Source organism: Pongo pygmaeus, chromosome 11 (genome assembly GCF_028885625.2).
Source record: "Pongo pygmaeus isolate AG05252 chromosome 11, NHGRI_mPonPyg2-v2.0_pri, whole genome shotgun sequence".
NCBI lineage: Eukaryota > Metazoa > Chordata > Mammalia > Primates > Hominidae > Pongo > Pongo pygmaeus.
The window spans coordinates 78,769,364-78,788,045 of NC_072384.2; the positions used below are offsets into that span (position 1 = coordinate 78,769,364).

Consider the following 18,682-nt stretch of genomic DNA (forward strand, 5'->3'; position numbering starts at 1 on the left):
TTTTCAGTTTCTTCAGTTTCAGTTTCTGTTAACATACAGAAATTCTGTGTATGTTGATTTTGTATCCTGCAACTTTGCTAAATTTTTTAAATCAGTTTTAATAGATTTTTTGTGGCTTCTTTAGGTTTTTCTAAATATAGCATTTGCAAATTTGACTTCTTTGTTTCTAATTTGGATGGCCTTTATATCTTTCTCTTATCTGATAGCTCCAGCTAGGACTTTCAGTACTGTGTTGAATAACAGCGGTAAAAGGCATCCTTGTCATGTTTCAGATAATAGAGGAAAGCCTTTCAAATTTTTTCCCCTTCAATATGATACTATCTGTGGGTCTGCCATATATGGCTTTTATTATGTTGAGGTATGTTCCTTCTATGTCCCGTTTTCTGGCAGTTTTTGTCATGAAAGGATGCTACATTTTATCACATGCTTTTTCAACATCAATTGAAATGATCATATGGTTATAGTCCTTCATTCTGTTGATATAATGTATCACATTGGTCGATCTGCATATGTTGAACCATTCTTGCAAAGTGGGAATAAATACCACTTGGTCTTGGTCTTTTTTTTTTTTGAGATGGAGTCTCGCTCTGTCACCCAGACTGGAGTGCAGTGGCACAATCTCAGCTCATGGCAAGTTCTGCCTTCTGGGTTCACACCATTCTCGTGCCTCAACTTCCCCAGTAGCTGGGACTACAGGCACCCGCCACCACACCCGGCTAATTTTTTGTATTTTTAGTAGAGACGGGGTTTCACCGTATTAGCCAGGATGGTCTCGATCTCCTGACCTCGTGATCCGCCCACCTCGGCCTCCCAAAGTGCTGGGATTACAGGCATGAGCCACCGTGCCCGGCCAATGAATAAACTTTTAAATGTACTGTTGAATTTGGTTTGTTAGTATCTTGTTGAAGTTTTTGTATCAATATTCATTAGAGATATTGTCCTGTAGTTTTCTCCTTTTTGATGTGTCTTTGTCTGCCTTTGGTGTCAGTGTAATACTGGCCTTGTAGAATGAGTTTCAAAGTATTCCCTCCTACTCTGTTTTTCAGAGAAGTTTGAGTATAATTGATATTAGTTATTCTTTAAATATTTGGTAAAATTCAGTAGTGAAGTCATCAGGACCAGGGTTTTCTTTACTGGGAGAATTTTTATTATGGCTTCAATCTCATTACTCATCAGAGGTCTGTTTAGGTTTTGAATTTCCTTATGGTTCAACCTTGGTAGTTTGTATGTGTCTAGGAATTTGTCCATTTCTCATAGATTTTCCCATTTATTGGCATATAGTTGCTCCTAGTAGCCACTAATGACCCTTTGAATTTCTGCAGTATCAGTTGTAATATCTCCTTTTTCATCTCTGATTTTATTTGGATCTTCTCTCTCTTTTTTTTTTTTTAGTCTGGCTAGAGGTTTGTCAATTTTGCTTAACTTTTCAAAAAATCATCTTTATGTTTCATTCATCTTTTTTATTTTCTTAATTTCAAATTCATTTATTCCTGCTCTGACCTTTATTATTGTTTACTTCTACTAATTTTGGGTTTGGTTTGCTCTTGCTTTTCTAATTCTTTAAAATCCATTGTTAGGTTTTTTATTTTAACTTTTTCTTATTTTTTTGATGTAGGCACTTATAACTATAAACTTCCCTCTTAGAAGTGCTTTCGCTGTATCCCATAAGTTTTGGCATATTGTGTTTCATTATTGTTTGTTTCAAAAAATTTTTCAATTTCTTTCTTAATTTCTTCTTTGACCCATTGGTCATTCAGGAGCATATTGTTTAATTTCCATGTATTTTTATAGTTTCCAAAATCCCTCTTGTGATTGATTTATAGTTTTATTCCATTGTGGTCACAGAAGATGCTTGATATTATTTTAATTTTGAGGGGATATTTTAAGGCTTGTTAAGTGACCTAATATATGGTCTATCTTTGAGAATGATCCATGTGCTGAGGAAAAGGATATGTACTCTATAGTCATTAGATGAAATGTTCTATTAATATCTATTAGATCCATTTGGTCTGTAGTGCATTTTAAGTCTGATGTTTCTTTGTTGATGTTCTATTTGGAATATCTGTTCAATGCTGCAATTGGGGTGTTGAAGTCTCCAGCTATTATTGTATTGGAGTCTCTCTCTTTAGCTCTAACAATATTTGCATTACATATCTGAGTGTTCCAGGGTTGGGTCCATGTATATTTTAAATTGTTATATCCTCTTGCTGAACTGACCCCTTTATCTTTATATAGTGACCTTGTCTTTTCTTATAGTTTTTGTTTTGAAATCTATTTTGTCTGATATAATGATAGCTACTCCTGTTCTTTTTTGGTTTCCATTGGCATGGAATATCTTTTTCTATCCCTTTATCTTCAGTTTATGTGTGTCTTTATAGTTGAAATATGTTTCTTGTAGAAAACAGATCAATAGGTCATGTTTTGTGTTTTTTTGTATCCAAAACTCTGTCTTTTTATTGGAGAGTTTAGTACATTTACATTCAATGTTATTGTTGATAAATAACGATGTAATTCTACTATTTTGTTTGTTTTCTGTTTGCTTTGTGGTCTTGTCTTCCTTCTTTCCTTCCTGTCTTCCTTTTAGTGAAGGTAATTTTCTCTGGTCATATGATTTAGTTTCTTCTTATTTTTTCTGTATACGTATGATTTTTGTATGATTTTGTATGATTTTTGTATGATTTTGTATGATTTTTGGTTTGAGATTAGCTGATAACAACACTGTTTGCATAAACAAACAAACATGCAAGCAATCAAAAAGAAAACTAATATTGTATACCTTAATAATCCCCTTGCTTTTTAATTTTTTGTTGTTACTCTTTATATCTTGCTGTACTGTCTACATCATAAAAATTTGTTGTTGTTACTATTTTTCATTGGTTCATTGTTTAGTCTTTTTACTTAATAACAGTTTACACACCACAGTTACCATGTTATAATATTCTTTGCTTTTCTTTGTACTTCCTATTACCACTGAGTTTTGTACCTTCAGATTATATCTTCTTGCTGCTTATTGTCCTTTTCTTTCTGACTATAAAACTCCCTTTAGCATTTCTTGTGGGACAGCTCTAGTGTTGATAAAAATCTCTCTCCTTTTCTTTTTTTTTTTTTGTCTGGGCAAGTCTTTATTTCTCCTTCATGTTTGAAAGATAATTTCACCTGATATACTATTCTAGGTTAAAAAACATTTTCCTTCAGCACTTTATATATGTCATGCCACTCTCTCCTGGCTTGTAAGACTTCTACTGAAAAGTCTGCTGCCAGATGTATTGGAGCAATTTGGGTTAAATCTGTTTAGCATTCTATAACCTTCTTGTACTTGGATATTGAAGTTTTTCTCTAGGTTTGTGAAGTTCTCTGTAGTTATCCCATTGAATAGACATTCTACCTCTTCTTTAAGGCCAATAACTCTTAGATTTCCCCTTTTGAAGCTATTTTCTAAAATCCGTAGGTGTGTTTCATTGGTTTGTATTATTTTTTGTCTCGTCCGACTGTGTATTTTCAAATTGTCTGTGTTCAAGCTCACTTATTCTTTCTTCTGCTTGATCACTTCTGCTGTTAAAAGACTATGACGCATTCTTCACTATGCCAAATGCATTTGCCAGCTCCAGAATTTCTCCTTGATTCTTTTTAATTATTTCCATCTCTTTGTTCATTTATGTGATGGAATTCTGAATTCTCTGTGTTGTCTTTAATTTATGTGAGTTTCCTCAAAACAGCTATTTTGACTTCAATATCTAAAAGGTCACATATCTCTGTCTCTCCAGGATTGGCCCCTGGTGCATTATTTAGTTCATTTAGTGAGGTCATGTTTTCCTGGGTCATCTTGATACTTGTAGATGTACATCTGTGTCTGGGCATTGAAAAGTTAGTTTTTATTTTTATTTTTATTTTATTTTATTTTGTAGTCTTCTCAGTCTGGGCTTGTTTGCACCTGTAGTTTTTGGGAAGGCTTTCCAGATATTTTAAAAGGCCTGAGTGTTCTGATCTAAGCTGTATCTGCTTTAGGGCAGACCCCAAACCCAGTAGTGCTGTGGTTCTTGCAGACTCATAGAAGTACCACCTTCATGGTCTTGGCCAAGATAAAGAATTCTCTGGATTACCAGGCAGAGACTCTTGTTCTCTTCCCTTACTTTCTCCCAAACAAATAGTCTCTTTCTACCCTGAGCCACCTGAAGCTGGGGGTGGAGTGACACAAGCCCCCTGGTGGCCACCATCCCTAGGATTCTGCTAGTTCAGACCTGAAGCCAGCACAACACTGGGCATTATGCAAAGTCTGCTGTTACCACTTCCTGGCTAACAACTATGTTCGCTCAAAGCCCTGGGGCTCTATAATCAGCAGGTGCCAACGCCAGTCACACCTATGTTGTTCTTTCATTTAGGGTAGTGAGTTCCCCCAGGCTCCCGGGTGGATCCAGAGATGCCATCCAGGAGCCAAGGTCTAGAGTCAAAAGCCTTAGAAGTGCACCTGGTATTTTATTGTACTACAGCTGAGCCGACACTCAAACCACAAAAGGCTGTCCTTCTCATCTTTCCCTCCCCTTTCCGAAGGCAGAGGAACCTCACCCGGTGGTCATTGCCTCCTATTCCATTGTGGTCAGAGAAGGTGCTTGATATTATTTTAATTTTAGGGGGATATTTTCAGGCTTGTTATGTGACCTAACATATGGCCTATCATTGAGAATGATCTGTGTGTTGAGGAAAAGGCCCATGGGGAGTACTGCCAGACTACCACTGATGTTCTCTTAAGGCCCAAGTGCTCTTCAGTCAGCTTGTAGTGAGTGCTGCCTGGCCTGGGACTCATCGTTTAGAGCAATGGGCTCTCCTCTGGCCCAGGGCAGGTCCAGAAATGCTATCCAAGACCTAAGTACTAGAATTGGGGGCCCCAAGAGCCTGTTTGGTGCTCTAGCCTGCTGTGACTGAGCTGGTATCTAAGGTGCAAGACAAAGTCCCCTTTACTTTTCCCTCTGCTTTTCTCAATCAGAAGTCTCACCCTTTAGACACCACACCTGGGAATATGCTGAGACTCATTTGTGGCTAGTAAGTCTCTGTCTCACCCAAGGCCCTTGACATAGAACCTGGGTATTGCTGCTGGTTATTCAGGACTCAAGGGCTATTCAGTTACCAGGTAATAAGCCCTGCCAGTACTGGGTCCTTCCCTTCAAGGCAGTGGTTCCCTTCTGGCCTAGGGTTGTGTCTAGAAATGTCCAGGAGGTAGGACCTGGAATAGGGTTCTTACAACTTGGACTGGTGCCCTATCCTGCTGTGGCTGAGCTGGTATTTAAGATGCAATACAAAGCCTGCCCCACTCTTCTGTCTTCTCTCTTCAAGTGCAAGAAAGGGTTCTCTTTTGGAGTTGCCTGGGTTTAGGGGAGGGGTGATGCTAGCACTCCCTTAGTCACCCCAGCTGGTGTCTCAGTATGTCCCATGTCCCCCCAGGCCACAGGCTCTGGGCCCAGTTCAGACCTAGGACTCATTTATGTGTTGCAGTCCTTGTGGCCTAGACAGCCTTTCAAGTTTATTTGGGACCCTAAAGCCCTTTAGCCTACAACGATGAGGTTTGCAGGAACTCCAGTTCCAACCTCTGGGATCTGCGATTCCCCTCTGGCTAGAACTGGTTTAAATGCACCCTCCAGGGTGGGCATCAGCTGAGTTGGGTCTGGTTTTGCTTTCTGCTATAACAGCAGCACTGAGTTCAATACCTCACAATTGCTGTGCTTTCCCTCTCCCCAGGGCACAGAAGGCACAAGGTTCTCTTCATCTTGTTGCCACTTTCAGGGGATGGAGGAGGAGGTGGTGTCAGTAATCCAAGACTGTTCATTCTACCTCTTCGTTGCCTCTTTTAGCGATATGAAGTTAAAACCAGGTACTTACTGTGAGTGCTCACCTGATTTTTTGTTCTTATGAAGGTGCTTTTTGTGTGTGTGTAGATATTTTTTAAACTGATGTCCTTGCAGGGGGCTTGAGGGGGAACAATTGGTGAAGACTTCTATTCCACCGTCTTGCTTTACCCACTCCACCTGCCTCACGTTTTAAATGCCATGCAAATTATCATTTTCTTTTCCAACAAATACTTACTGAGCACTTTTGATGTACCAGACATTGACTTAAGCACCAGGAAAACATCAGGGAAGAAGACAAATGGGATCCCTGCCTTCAGGAGCTTGCTGTCTAGGAAGCTCAGAGAAAATAATATCAATATAGGGCACCGATTGTGTGCCAGCTACCCTGCTGAAGATTTATTTTACATAATGTCACATAATTACTAGAGAAATACTGAAGTATTTTCTATATTAATGCCATTTTATTGAGGACATTGACCTAGGAACATTAAATAACTTATCCAAAATCACTAGGTTAATATGGCTTAACTCATGCCAACTTAACACCAAAAATAGAATTCTGAACCACTGGCTCTAAATCATGAAACCCCAAAGCCTGTGTTCTGTTTTCTGTGTCACACTGTCTAAAGTAAATCTGATTTTGAGTAACTATTGGAACAATGATAAATGATTTTACCAAACTGAAAAATTAAACGTGTATTACTAATTTCAGGATAGGTCAGGTGAGCCTTGTACTTGTGAATTCTTTCGACCATCAATCCAACTACAACGGAATCTGTTGCACTTTGTTAGTGTGAGCACCTGGGTTTCTGTCTCGGTCTATTTCTTCTGTTATTAGTGTTGATACATCATTCTGGTTTTGTATGTCTTTGTTGATCTCATGGGTTAGGCCTTATTGTATGTGTGTTTTGCATGTTATATTCAAATATACTACTGTAAATATACTTTATATGTTTGTAAATATACTCAGTAAATGAAATACTGTAATCATTACTATTCCATTCTTTTCACAAATCTTCAGTTGTTTCTTCATTTTTTTTTCCTTCCCTTCCATTTTGTGCTATTCTCTTGCTGTTTGATCTTTTCTGTTGTACTTTTTCCTCTCTGCATTCTGCACAGGTTCTCTCCCTCTGCTATACAGCTACTACTTCTTCACTTCCCTTCTTGTTTTGACTAAAATACCGCTAAGCCTATAACTTTTTCTTTACCCACATAAATTCTCTGGCATCTATACTCACCATGCCACCAAAAAAATTCACTAGGAAAAGCTGTTTCTCTGCAATGCTACAAAAAATAACTTTTTATTTTTTGTTTGTCTTAGTTTTAAAGCAATGCTAAAAGTAGTGTGGTATAGGCAAAATTATAAACAAACTGATCAACAGGACAGAATAGCTAGCCTAGAAGTAGCCCCAGAAAACTTAAGAACTCAACTCTATATATTTTCAAAGGAGTTTCAGAAATCAATGGGAGGGATAGATTATCCAATAAGTTATGTTGAGAACATTTGATATGTGGAAAAATGTATCATATTATATCACCACCTCACACAAGGCAGCAAAATTTTTTCTGAATGTAGGAGTTTAGATTAAAAAAAAACTGCACAGGAGAAACAAAATTTAAGCTGAGGAAAGATTTTCTAGTCATTAAGGCAATATAAAAATATCAAGGTCTGTTAATAAATTTCACTATAAATATGAGCATAACATCACCAAACTTCATAAAGACAGAATAAATAACAAACTAGGAAAAATACTTGTTCAAATATGATGGATTACTAGCCTTATTAAAAAAACTCATAAATCATGCTGCTATAAAGACACATGCACACGTATGTTTATTGCGGCACTATTCACAATAGCAAAGACTTGGAACCAACCCAAATGTCCAACAATGATAGACTGGATTAAGAAAATGTGGCACATATACACCATGGAATACTATGCAGCCATAAAAAATGATGAGTTCATGTCCTTTGTAGGGACATGGATGAAATTGGAAATCATCATTCTTAGTAAACTATCGCAAGGACAAAAAACCAAACATCCCATGTTCTCACTCATAGATGGGAATTGAACAATGAGAACACATGGACACAGGAAGGGGAACATCACACTTCGGGGACTGTTGTGGGGTGGGGGGGAGGGGGGAGGGATAGCATTAGGAGATATAGCTAATGCTAAATGGCGAGTTAATGGGTGCAGCACACCAGCATGGCACATGTATACATATGTAACTAACCTGCACATTGTGCACATGTACCCTAAAAAAGTATAATAATAATAATAATAATAATAATAATAATAATAAAACTCTTCAAACAAATAAGAAAAAATGCTAACTCCAAAGGAAAAGTATGCAAAAATAGTAACAGACAAGTCACCAGAAGGGAAACACAATGGATAATAAAAAATCACTAAATTTGTTTCAGCCTCACTGGTGGTTAAAGAAATGTACAGTGAACTGGTTTTCTCAAAGATTTGTAAAGACTTTAAAAAGAACACCACTTCATGCTGGAAATAGTGCCACGAGACAGGTACCCTAACTGTTAACAGACACATACATCTACCTAACCTTCTGGAAAGCAATTTGGCCATATCTATTAAAAGCCTCAAAATATGAATACATTCCCATCCAATATTTCTACTTTCAGGAATCAATCCCAAGGAGAGATGCTGTCAAAAAGTTAAGAGCAAGGATGTTCATTGCAGCATTACTTATAGTACCATTAAGAAAGAAAGAGAAAGAAACTAAATGTTTCACCAAATAGTTTAATAGTTAAATCATGGTATTTACATATTATTGACTATTACACAGCTATTAAACTGGAAAAAAGTTTAATAATTTTTTTATGATATAATGGCTGTAAAAAGCAGGAAATAAAGTTGAATGCTAGCATACTCGTTAGGTTAAATACAAAGGAAATGTATCAAATATTAACTATGTTCTCAGCATTGATAAATAATGGGCAGTTTTTACTTTTTATATTTTTCTCTATTTACTAGAGTACTTTAAAAATAATAACTACACATTATTCTTAAACAGAATTTTAAGGAATAAAGCATAAAGGAATTAGTTATTTCCAGTTGAAAACAACCTTCCCTCAGTGATGAGATACTGGAAAATGACAGTTCAGGCTTCACTCTGTTTTGAATTTGCTAAAATTTACCATAGATTGGATGTGCTAATCTTTCAGAACGTGTTAATTTCATAAATATGTTTGGTTTCTCTAGCCCCTATAAGTATATAATTCCCAAAATGCCATCTCTGTATTCTTCTATTCAAATTAGAGAAATTAGGTAATATGCAGGATGATCAGACATTGTCTCTGAAAAGTTTATATATTGAAGTTTTTATAAAAGGTATTCTAGAATCTTGCAGTCAGAAGTGTGGTCTGCAGACTGGCAGCAGCAGCAGCAGCTAGAAACTTGTTGAAAATGCAAAACTTTGGGTCCTACCCCAGATTTACTGAATCAGAATCTGCATCTTAATAACATTTCCAGTTGATTTGTAGGTACATTCATATTTGATAACCACTGGTCTAGAACACGTATTCTAGTTCTAATTACATGTCTACAATGCAACTATAGTCCTTTAAAACTTAATCTATGTTTATGTCCTAAGTACCAGTACTATATTTATGGTCTATGAGCTCTAAACATTTTCTTAGAACAAGAGCGGCTTCCAACTAATGAATGGGATATATCCTAAAAATATATTGGTAGGTCAGTTGTTAACTTATACAGTAATATTATTAATGCTAGATTTCTAGGTCATCTTACAGTAGCTTGCATAACCCAAAATACAGTTGAAGAAGAGGACTATTTGCATTTTAATCATTTTTTTATGGGAAAATATGTTCCCAGTTCTAACAGAAGATTCTAGGAAAGCCTGATACTGCCATTAATACAGGACTCCCAGATGGATGCAACTATTAGTATTTGTGTAGATATAGACAATTAGTGGAGCTGATTTTCCGATTCTGAAAATGTTCTAAACAAAAGAATAAAATGTATTAAAAAGACAGGAATGTCAAGTGTTGCTATTGACTCATTCACATTTTCTCCCAATTTTATTTTGAACAAACACAATGGTAAGATCACTTCCATGGTTTGAAACAGGTTTGTGGATACAACGAAGCATCTAATGGAAAATCTAGAGATGGATGGATACTCTAACGTGTAAAGTAAACATGTCCATTAATAACAAATGTACATTGTCTTCTATATATTTTTTTGCTTATATGTTGAACTGTCACTCAAATGTACTTAACTTCATTGGACAAGGTATAAGGCTCGCCAATTTCCGAAGTCTGGCAATCCAAAATCCTTAGTAGCCATTCTGGAACTGGTATTGTTTATAGCATAATATGATTGTGATACAGCTTTGTTGTAATATGCCTCCTCCATCCCCAAATACACATTCACCTTTTATGCCTTAAAAATGGGCTTCTCAGTAGGAACAAAGGAAATTTAACTACTGTCTATTATGGTGAGAACCTATTTCTGACAACAACACAAGACCTAGAAAAAGCACTGAACTTCTGTGCCAAGCCTGTGGGAAGGGGTTGTTGGGGTCAGAGGAGAAAGCAGCAGAAGCCTCTGTCTTCTAAGACTCCAGGTTATTTCAGAATATACAAGTTACATTTTTGATTTAATCAAAGGTTTTAGGTAACACTGTTAGAAACAATTTAAACCTTTACAAAAAATAATTCAAATTGATTCAAAGATGCAGAATTCATCAGATTATTTTAGAGAGACCAGTGTGACTTAATTCTCCCTAGATTTTATGAACAACTTTTATTAATAGAAATCAAACTTATTGTCCAAAGTGACAATATATCAAAGAAATACACACCAAAACCTGCTACCATTATAGTTTTTAACATTTTTATTGCATATTTACAATGTGTGGAACATTATAAGGATTTACAGTAGAAGCCAAATTTCCCAGCCCTTAAAATTTTAATAGGAAAAAATCGAATAAACCATACATATTTTTGAAAATGAGCATTAGAAACACACAGATGATTATAATTCTATAGACTAATACAGGTGAATGCTGTATGTAATAGAACAGCTGGGAGAGGTAAAACAGAATGGATAAGAGAGTCATCAGAGTGTGAAAAAACTACAGCTGGGTGGTATTGAATAAAGAGACAATATTGAAAATATTTTTAAAGGCTAAAATGTCCCGTAAAAGCATAGCTATCCCCTATGCAAAACTGTGAGGTAGAATTTTTCCCACCCCGTTTTCTGCTTTTCTGACCACCATTTGGGGGACTTCCCTGCCCAGGTGACTCTCACATTGCTGTACCTGGGGCTTAACTAGCAATACATGCTTTCCACTACCCCCTCAACCTCATCACAGAAATAACCTTTTCTGTTCAATGATCAGTCTTACTTTACCTACTGAAAACGGGTGGTGAAAGTTAGTAACATAAACAAACCAGTGCTGTTTCTTCTAGCTAACATATCACCATGGTTGGGCTTTAACCTTTCAAGGAGTGAAATATTGCTAAAGTTTCAGGCATAGGAACCCCTTGAGGAGCTGTTTGGGGCAGACAGGCCTTTGCTTTCCTCAAATAGTTCCAATTGTCATCCTCGACCATGAACAATGCCATTGTTATTCCAAACTCACTTATTCTAATATTTCAATATGGATCATAAAAATAGTTTACACCTTTATGCACATCAAAATACAAAATACAGGGCACAATAAAACTGAACTGGAAAAAGGTATGGCAGTTTCTTTTAAAACTACCCTGTGACCCAGCAATTCTAATCCAAGGAATTTACTGCAAAGAAATAAAAACCTATGTTCACAAAGACTTACATAAGAATGGTCATAGCAGCTTTATTTATAATGGCCAATCCTGGAAACAGCCCAGGTATCTATCAGTAATAGGAAATTAAATAAGCAAACTGTAATATTGTCATACAGTGGAATACTACTCAGCAATAAAAAAGAACAGCAATAAAAAAATGAAGCCTTGTAGAAAAGCGTACATATTGTGTGACTCTATTTATATAAAGTTTTAGAACAGAAAAATCTTATGGTAGAAGAAGGAACAGTGGTTGCCTTTGAGGGTCAAGTAGGGACAGGAATTGACTGGAAAGGGCAGAGTGGAAACTTTCTAGGGTGGTGATAAAGTTTCCTATTTCCATAGCACTATATGCATTTGCCAAACCTCAGTGAACACATATGTTCTATGTACTTTATTGTATGCTAATTTTATGTAAAAAAGCCAACAATGAACTCTAGTTAATGATATGCAATTTAAAATGCATCAAATAATAATATGAAATGACGAATGGATATGTGACAAAGCAAGCATAGGTAATGCTAATTAGCATCTAGGTAGTGAGTATACTATAAAATTATTTTAACTTTTTAATGTATTTGATAATTTTCATAACAAAATGTTGGGTAAAAATATAGGGTGCAATGTTTACCAAATAGTTTTGCTGAGAATTTCATTATTGATTTTATGACAGTAAGATCATCAAATTCTTCTAAGTGTCCATTGAGAAGTAAGTTTCTCTTAAAGGCTTCTGAGACTATTCCTAAGTGTGATGTGAGCAATCAGTTCTCAAATCTACTCTGGTTTATAATTGTCAAAGTGGTATTTCGATCCTTTCACCTCTACAAAATACAATACCTATATTTTGATGATACATTCTGAGCAAATTTGTTGGCCATAAAGATAACATAAGAGTTAAGATGAGAAAACATTCCTAAGAGAAAAATCAAACATACGAATTTTATTTACCCTAACTTCCAGACTAAAAAAGAATCTGTAGCTGTAATAGAAAAGAAGTGAGGGTTGGTCATAAATAGTGAGTGGTCTACTGTGTTCTGAGTGGAAAGGCATCCAGTCATCTCTCATTTCTCCCCCAAGACAGAAGCATTTGGACACCCTAAAGACATGGTATTCAGCTTGTAAAGACTTATAAGGTGCCTCCTGGGGATTCACTGGGAACTGACTTGAGTTCAATAGCCCTTTTGTCAGAAAGTTTTCTACATGCCTAACTTAAAATCCCTAGTAACACTGCTCCTGATAACTAGCAGTTGATAACTATTTTCAGTTAAGAATTCCTATAAAATTACATATAGGAATTATACATATAGCCTCATAAAGTTCTCCAAAAAAAATCTTTAAAAATGTGCCCACTGCTTTCAAAATATTTCATCATAGTTCTGGCTGTCTTTTGATCTCTAAGTTCTTCATGTTCTAGTACAGGTTCTGCTTTTTCTTGAAGAAGAGGGACTAGTGTTTCTTCTCAAGCTTTCATGTTTGCTTTAAAATTCTGCAGTAAAGTTGAGTCAATAATATTAAGTGTCATACCCATGAACTTTTTTCAGTCTTAAAGACTCTCCTGTATTTATGCCAGCTCATGGAGTGTCCTTAGTTCTATGCCTCTATTACAGTATCAGTCGGCCATTTTCTGTTCATCATCACTGCCTGAGTTTACCAAGAGACTGCTCCTCTCTAAGCATAACCAGCACTAATTGTGGTCTTTTCATGCTTTGTTCCGTTTTTTTTTTTTTAACCTCATTATTGGGATACTTTATAAATAACAGATTTATGCTGTTGTTGTTTCTACTGGTTGATGCTCGCTCACTAATACCCAATCCTAGTATGATTTTCTTTTACTTGTGTCTATTGATGGGGTTACATCACACCCTGTCAACCTCAAAACAGATGATACTCATCACTTGTCTTCCATCTTGCTGTTCTATTTTCTTCCTACAAAAATAGCTAATTTGTCAGATTTCAAAGCCTCGTTATTTACTGATGAGCTTACCAACTGGACCTTTTGTATCTTCAGTGTGTAATTCTGAAGATGCATTCTGATACACTAGCGAACTGGGGGTGACGGTGAAGGGGTGGTGGAGCTAAGGGGGGGTGGGGCGGCGAACATAGGCAATATGCCATTTCCTCACCATCCCATGCTTGTCATGTGAGACAACAGAAAGGATAAAGAATACTCTATTTTCTATTCTGAAAAGATAATTATAGCAATGATACCTTCCATTCTGTTTATTTCTGGATATTTTGGCTTCAACAATTCTTTGTATCATATTTTATCCTTGAAATTGGTATGACTTCTCTATTTTACAGCCCGAGATAAATTCTCAGATTTTTTTTAACCAAGGTCACAGTAAATGGCAAAGCCAGATTTTTGAAGCCAAGTATTCAAGCTCCAAACACTTTCTATTATATTCATTACAGTTCTTGTTTTAGCTGGTATGTTCTTTCCTCTACAAGTATTGCCATTATTTATGCTTCTTAGCTAAACCTAGACTTTTCAGTAGCATGTATGAAAGTCAAATAATGTCAAATGGTAAGTTTCTACTTCATTTTATCTCATCAGGGTATTTGTTGCTCTATATACCAGCATAGTATATTTTCTACTCCCAACTGAAGCTTTTCATTTTTAGGACTGAAAGTTAACAATAAGTCTATTAATTAGGTTAACTGCTTAGCTATGTTCCAGCCATGTTTTTAATGCTAGAGAATTTTTCCTTTGGGGGCTTAAGCAAAGATATCCTAATCATACAGATCTCACTACTGATGATAATATACTTAATGGTGCTTGTTTCTGCCTGTACCATTCCCTATAGGCTGAAGATGTAAAGGACATTAGCAACCACAGTATGTTTAGTTTTTAGTAGCAACAGTATTTTACTATGGCCTTGTGTACTTTGGGTAGGATGTGAGAAGGGGAGGAGTACATAATAATGCCCAATCTCTATTGGCAAGTAACTTACAATGTAGTAGAGAATTCTGAACTATTTCTTCAAATGTAGACCACATAGTGAGATAGATTCAGCTAACTTCATAATCACATCATTGGTAACAATGGGTTTAGATCAGAGTATGGTTTACTCATCACTGTCAGTAAGGTAACTTAATTGTCATGCTCATACTAAGGAGTATGACACTAATAATACCACTCCATATGTCAGCTAATAAGATAATGAAATAACAAACATGTTAAGACTAGCTAACACATGGGAGCAACAGCCAATGTAAATTTCTATAAAGTGAGAAGTATTCAATCTTCTACCTAGCAATGAAGCCTAGACCTGCCATCAATATCCAGCTGGCAGGCTGAGCAGTTTCATCAACATCACCAGTGAGTCACCAGAACTGAACAAAGTCACCAACAATGAGGACTGGGAACAAAGCCAATTTGACCTAAAATGAAGTTATCATTTTTGCCTAACTCTGCTGGGTTAGACATGTGCAAAGAACAGATGCCAAACTGCCATTATATATTAAGCTTACACAGGAGCAAACAAATGATAAGATAAAAGAAAAAAAAAATCCTCAAACAAACAAACCCCCAAAAACCAAAACAAAATAAAACTAACCCTGCCAGCATTTCAATAATTCCCTGAGATGGGCTAAAGGAATTGTGGGAGGTTGTGACATATACCAATTAGAAATGAGTGGTTCTTTCGGAGACTTGCAAGCTGATGTTAATTTATGACATAGAAACAACTTGTGGTTTCAAACACACTGCAGTCACTTTTTTCACATGTTCACTTTAAGAGAGCTTTGACCCTATGGAAGAAAGTTGCTTTAGGGCATTACTGGATTTTCATTCATAACTCTATGTACAGATACACATATGAAAGCAGCAGCAAATTTACAGATGAGGAGCAATGATATTCATTATGTTAAAATCATACTTGGCCTCATGTGAAACACTCAATTTACAAGTAACATTTATGAATCCTGCCTTATTTTACTCTTTTTGTAGGCAAGATAGCTTAAGGTATATAAAAATTAACTCATTTGGCAATTATAACTCCGTGAGTTGATGGCAGAATTACTAACAAACCAGTTCCTTTCTAGCAAAGTCTTAAGAAAAACATTCTAACTACTCTGAAATTCAGTAGAAGAAACAGATATTGAGTATTGATATTTAGTTATTGAGTATAACTAAATATCTAGTTAGTATCTAAGAATCTAAGAATAGATTCACTTGTAAGTCAGTTCTAACTTTAAAAAAGTAAGTATGTTTAAAACATACTTCAGACTCCAATATAACAGGGATTATTACTAATACCTATAATACAGCATTCATATTTAGGAGGACTGGGCATCTGTTATGCATGAGCAAGACTGGGAATAGGAGAAGACAAGATTCCTTCCCTCAAAAGAGCTTAGTGGGTACAGACATAAACAACCGCAGAATGTGACTAGCACCATCATGAAGACTGAAATAAATAATCACAAAAGTTCATACTCATAGCAGTAAAGCCCCAAAGGACTGAGAAGATTATCAAGTATAGAAAGAACTTCCTGGATGTTCTCAGAAGCAGTGACCATGTAAGACAAGAGGGAGCAGTTGAACTTTGCCCTGAATTTCCTGGCATGTTTGACTAGGAAAAAAGGCTGCACCATTAACCTAAATTGTTCCAGGAGGAAAAGGTGATAAATATTGTAAATCTTTAATCAAGGTTGAAATGTCAAGTAGGCAATTAAAAAGAAGTACAAGTCTAGATTTCTGGACCAGGTATGTAATCCAGAACATTGGTATAAAATAAAAACTATAAGGATGAGATACCTAGAGAAGAGCCAAAAGCATTCTGAGGACAGGATCTGAGAGAGCACATGTTCAGCAGGCACATCTTAAATTAGGGTTATGTGACTGTACTCACAGTTATTTCAGAGGATAGCATCTTCAAGGAAGGAGACACTGTCTAGGAAAGGTTGCTCAATGGTGTAAATGTTGCAGAGAGAAAAGGGTAAGGGATTCAGACAGAAAAACCCATTCAGTTTGGTAGCTGGGAGGCCATTGCTGACTTTCAAAACAACAGTTTCAGTAGAGTGCTGTGTAAAACCAGACTGCAAGGTGCTGAGTAGTGAGTGATGAGGATGTAGGGGCATTGGATGTGGATTTCTCCAAGAAGTCTGTCAGTGAAGAAGGCTGGAAAAACTAGCAGGTTAAAAGGGAGGGTTTTTTTTTTGCATTGGAAGATACATGAACATGTTTGTAGACCTCAAAAAGGAACCAGTATACAACTCGTTTATAATTTTATAATGACTACAAGCCTAAAAAATAATTTTTAATCTTTTAAAAAATGTTCTGAAATAAAAATACACAAAATTTAAATTATATGCATTTTACCATTTAAACTTAATACAAACTTAAAAGCACTAGCATTTCATGATAAATTTTATTTCTAAAGGAGTCATACAGTTCTGTTACTGGACTACTTCAGAATTTATTTTGCTTTTAGACTATAATGAGAAACTAAATTTTATTAACAATTGCTATTTTAGTTCCAGAAAGATTACTCTGATATAAAGGATTACACTGAAGTAATTATGTATGCCTTCTTCCTCAGCCCTCCTCCCCTAAAGACAAAGTATCTTCAGGGTAGTTAATAATTTTGAGAATATTTTTCAAGTTAAAGAAGAGAAAAATTAGAAATAGTATTCCATTATTAATAAGTTCTTAAAGATCTAAATTGTTCACAATAATTTTTCATGATAAAACATGCTTATTATATACACATGCTTACATATGAATTTCCTGTCTAAAATACATGCAACCACCATGAAAAAACAAATATTAAACCATCCTCACAGTCCTAAGAATGCCCTTTTAAATAAGGCACTCATGTTTGGAAATAGGATGTAACTACTAAATTAAATAAGATGTTTAAAGAAGTCTTTTATTAAGCACAAACAACTTTTAATACATTATCAATACAAATAGGAAAAGGTCTTTTAATGACTATGATATATCAAAGATCTGAAAGGCTTTCTCTGTATTGACACAATAAAAATAATCAATTCTGAAGAATTACAAAGTAAAATTTTGAGGACACCACTGTCTACTAATAAGAGTTTAACTACTGTCTAAATTTACTAAATCACCTGTGGAGGAAGGGCAACTTTTTTTTTTCTTTTTAATAGAGAGAATTCCTACTCTTATTAGCACCATTCAAAGCTTATTATCAGTTGTTTATCTACAAACTGACAGGTCAGGTAAAGCTTTAAAGCAAGTTTTCAGTGCAATGTTTATAGTTCCTTCTTTTAAGATACTTGGAATCTACAGCCTCGAAGCATGTTAAGTAATTATGCCTTGGTAGTAGCAAAGTGTTAACATGTAAAGAGAAATGTGTCATGAAAAGAAATGAGACTTATTTTGGCTGTGAAATGCATCTTAAGGTGTGGTGGCTAATGCTGTAGTATATTGACAACATGCGGGATTATGAACTGCAAATCTGCAGGTAGCTGGTAGCTATTAGCTCTCTGTGGTCACCATTTCAGGATGTCTCAGCTGCTGCCTTTTGAGATTAACTAGTTTCATCCTGTCTCTGATGTGTTCTGCAGTAGAAGCCATGTCACTTGGACTCCCAAAATATTGTTCGGTTCTAAAAATCAAAACACACAGAAAAACCTCAGATTAATACAAATCTATTAACTGCAGTGAATACAAATAGAAGCAAAACTTTACCATAAAAAATCTACATGAGATAGCCTATGTGTAAATATCAGTTCATCGGCAATCATACTGTTTATCTCTGAGCAGGAAATTCAGCAGGAAAAACATTTTTTAAAATGGCATAAAATATATTAAGACATGAGAAAAATATATTGGTGGTGTAAAGGTTATATCATGTGTAGTTATGATAATAGCAACAAACTGAACAATGAAACACTGGAAATATGTGGGTCCAGAAGCATGCACAAACATAAAGTTTATACAGGTACTTGAGTGCTACCGGCTGGGGACACCACTTGTCTATACAGCTGGCAAGCAAAATAAATATTCTTTTTAATGTTACAACATTGTTTGGTACATTAACAGATAAAA

At 35.7% G+C, this 18,682-nt stretch overlaps 1 protein-coding gene across 3 annotated transcripts in view; it reads right to left on the bottom strand.

The window, feature by feature from the left end:
* Positions 1-17,016: 17,016 nt before the first annotated feature.
* Positions 17,017-18,682, bottom strand: part of SESTD1 (SEC14 and spectrin domain containing 1) — a 151,364-nt gene continuing 149,698 nt past the window's right edge. For all 3 annotated transcript variants that reach the window (XM_054477411.2, XM_054477412.2, XM_054477414.2), the window contains one exon: positions 17,017-18,239. In XM_054477411.2, coding sequence (XP_054333386.1) covers positions 18,110-18,239 — 130 coding nt within the window. In that variant the 3' untranslated portion in view covers positions 17,017-18,109. The remainder of the gene's footprint in view (positions 18,240-18,682) is intronic.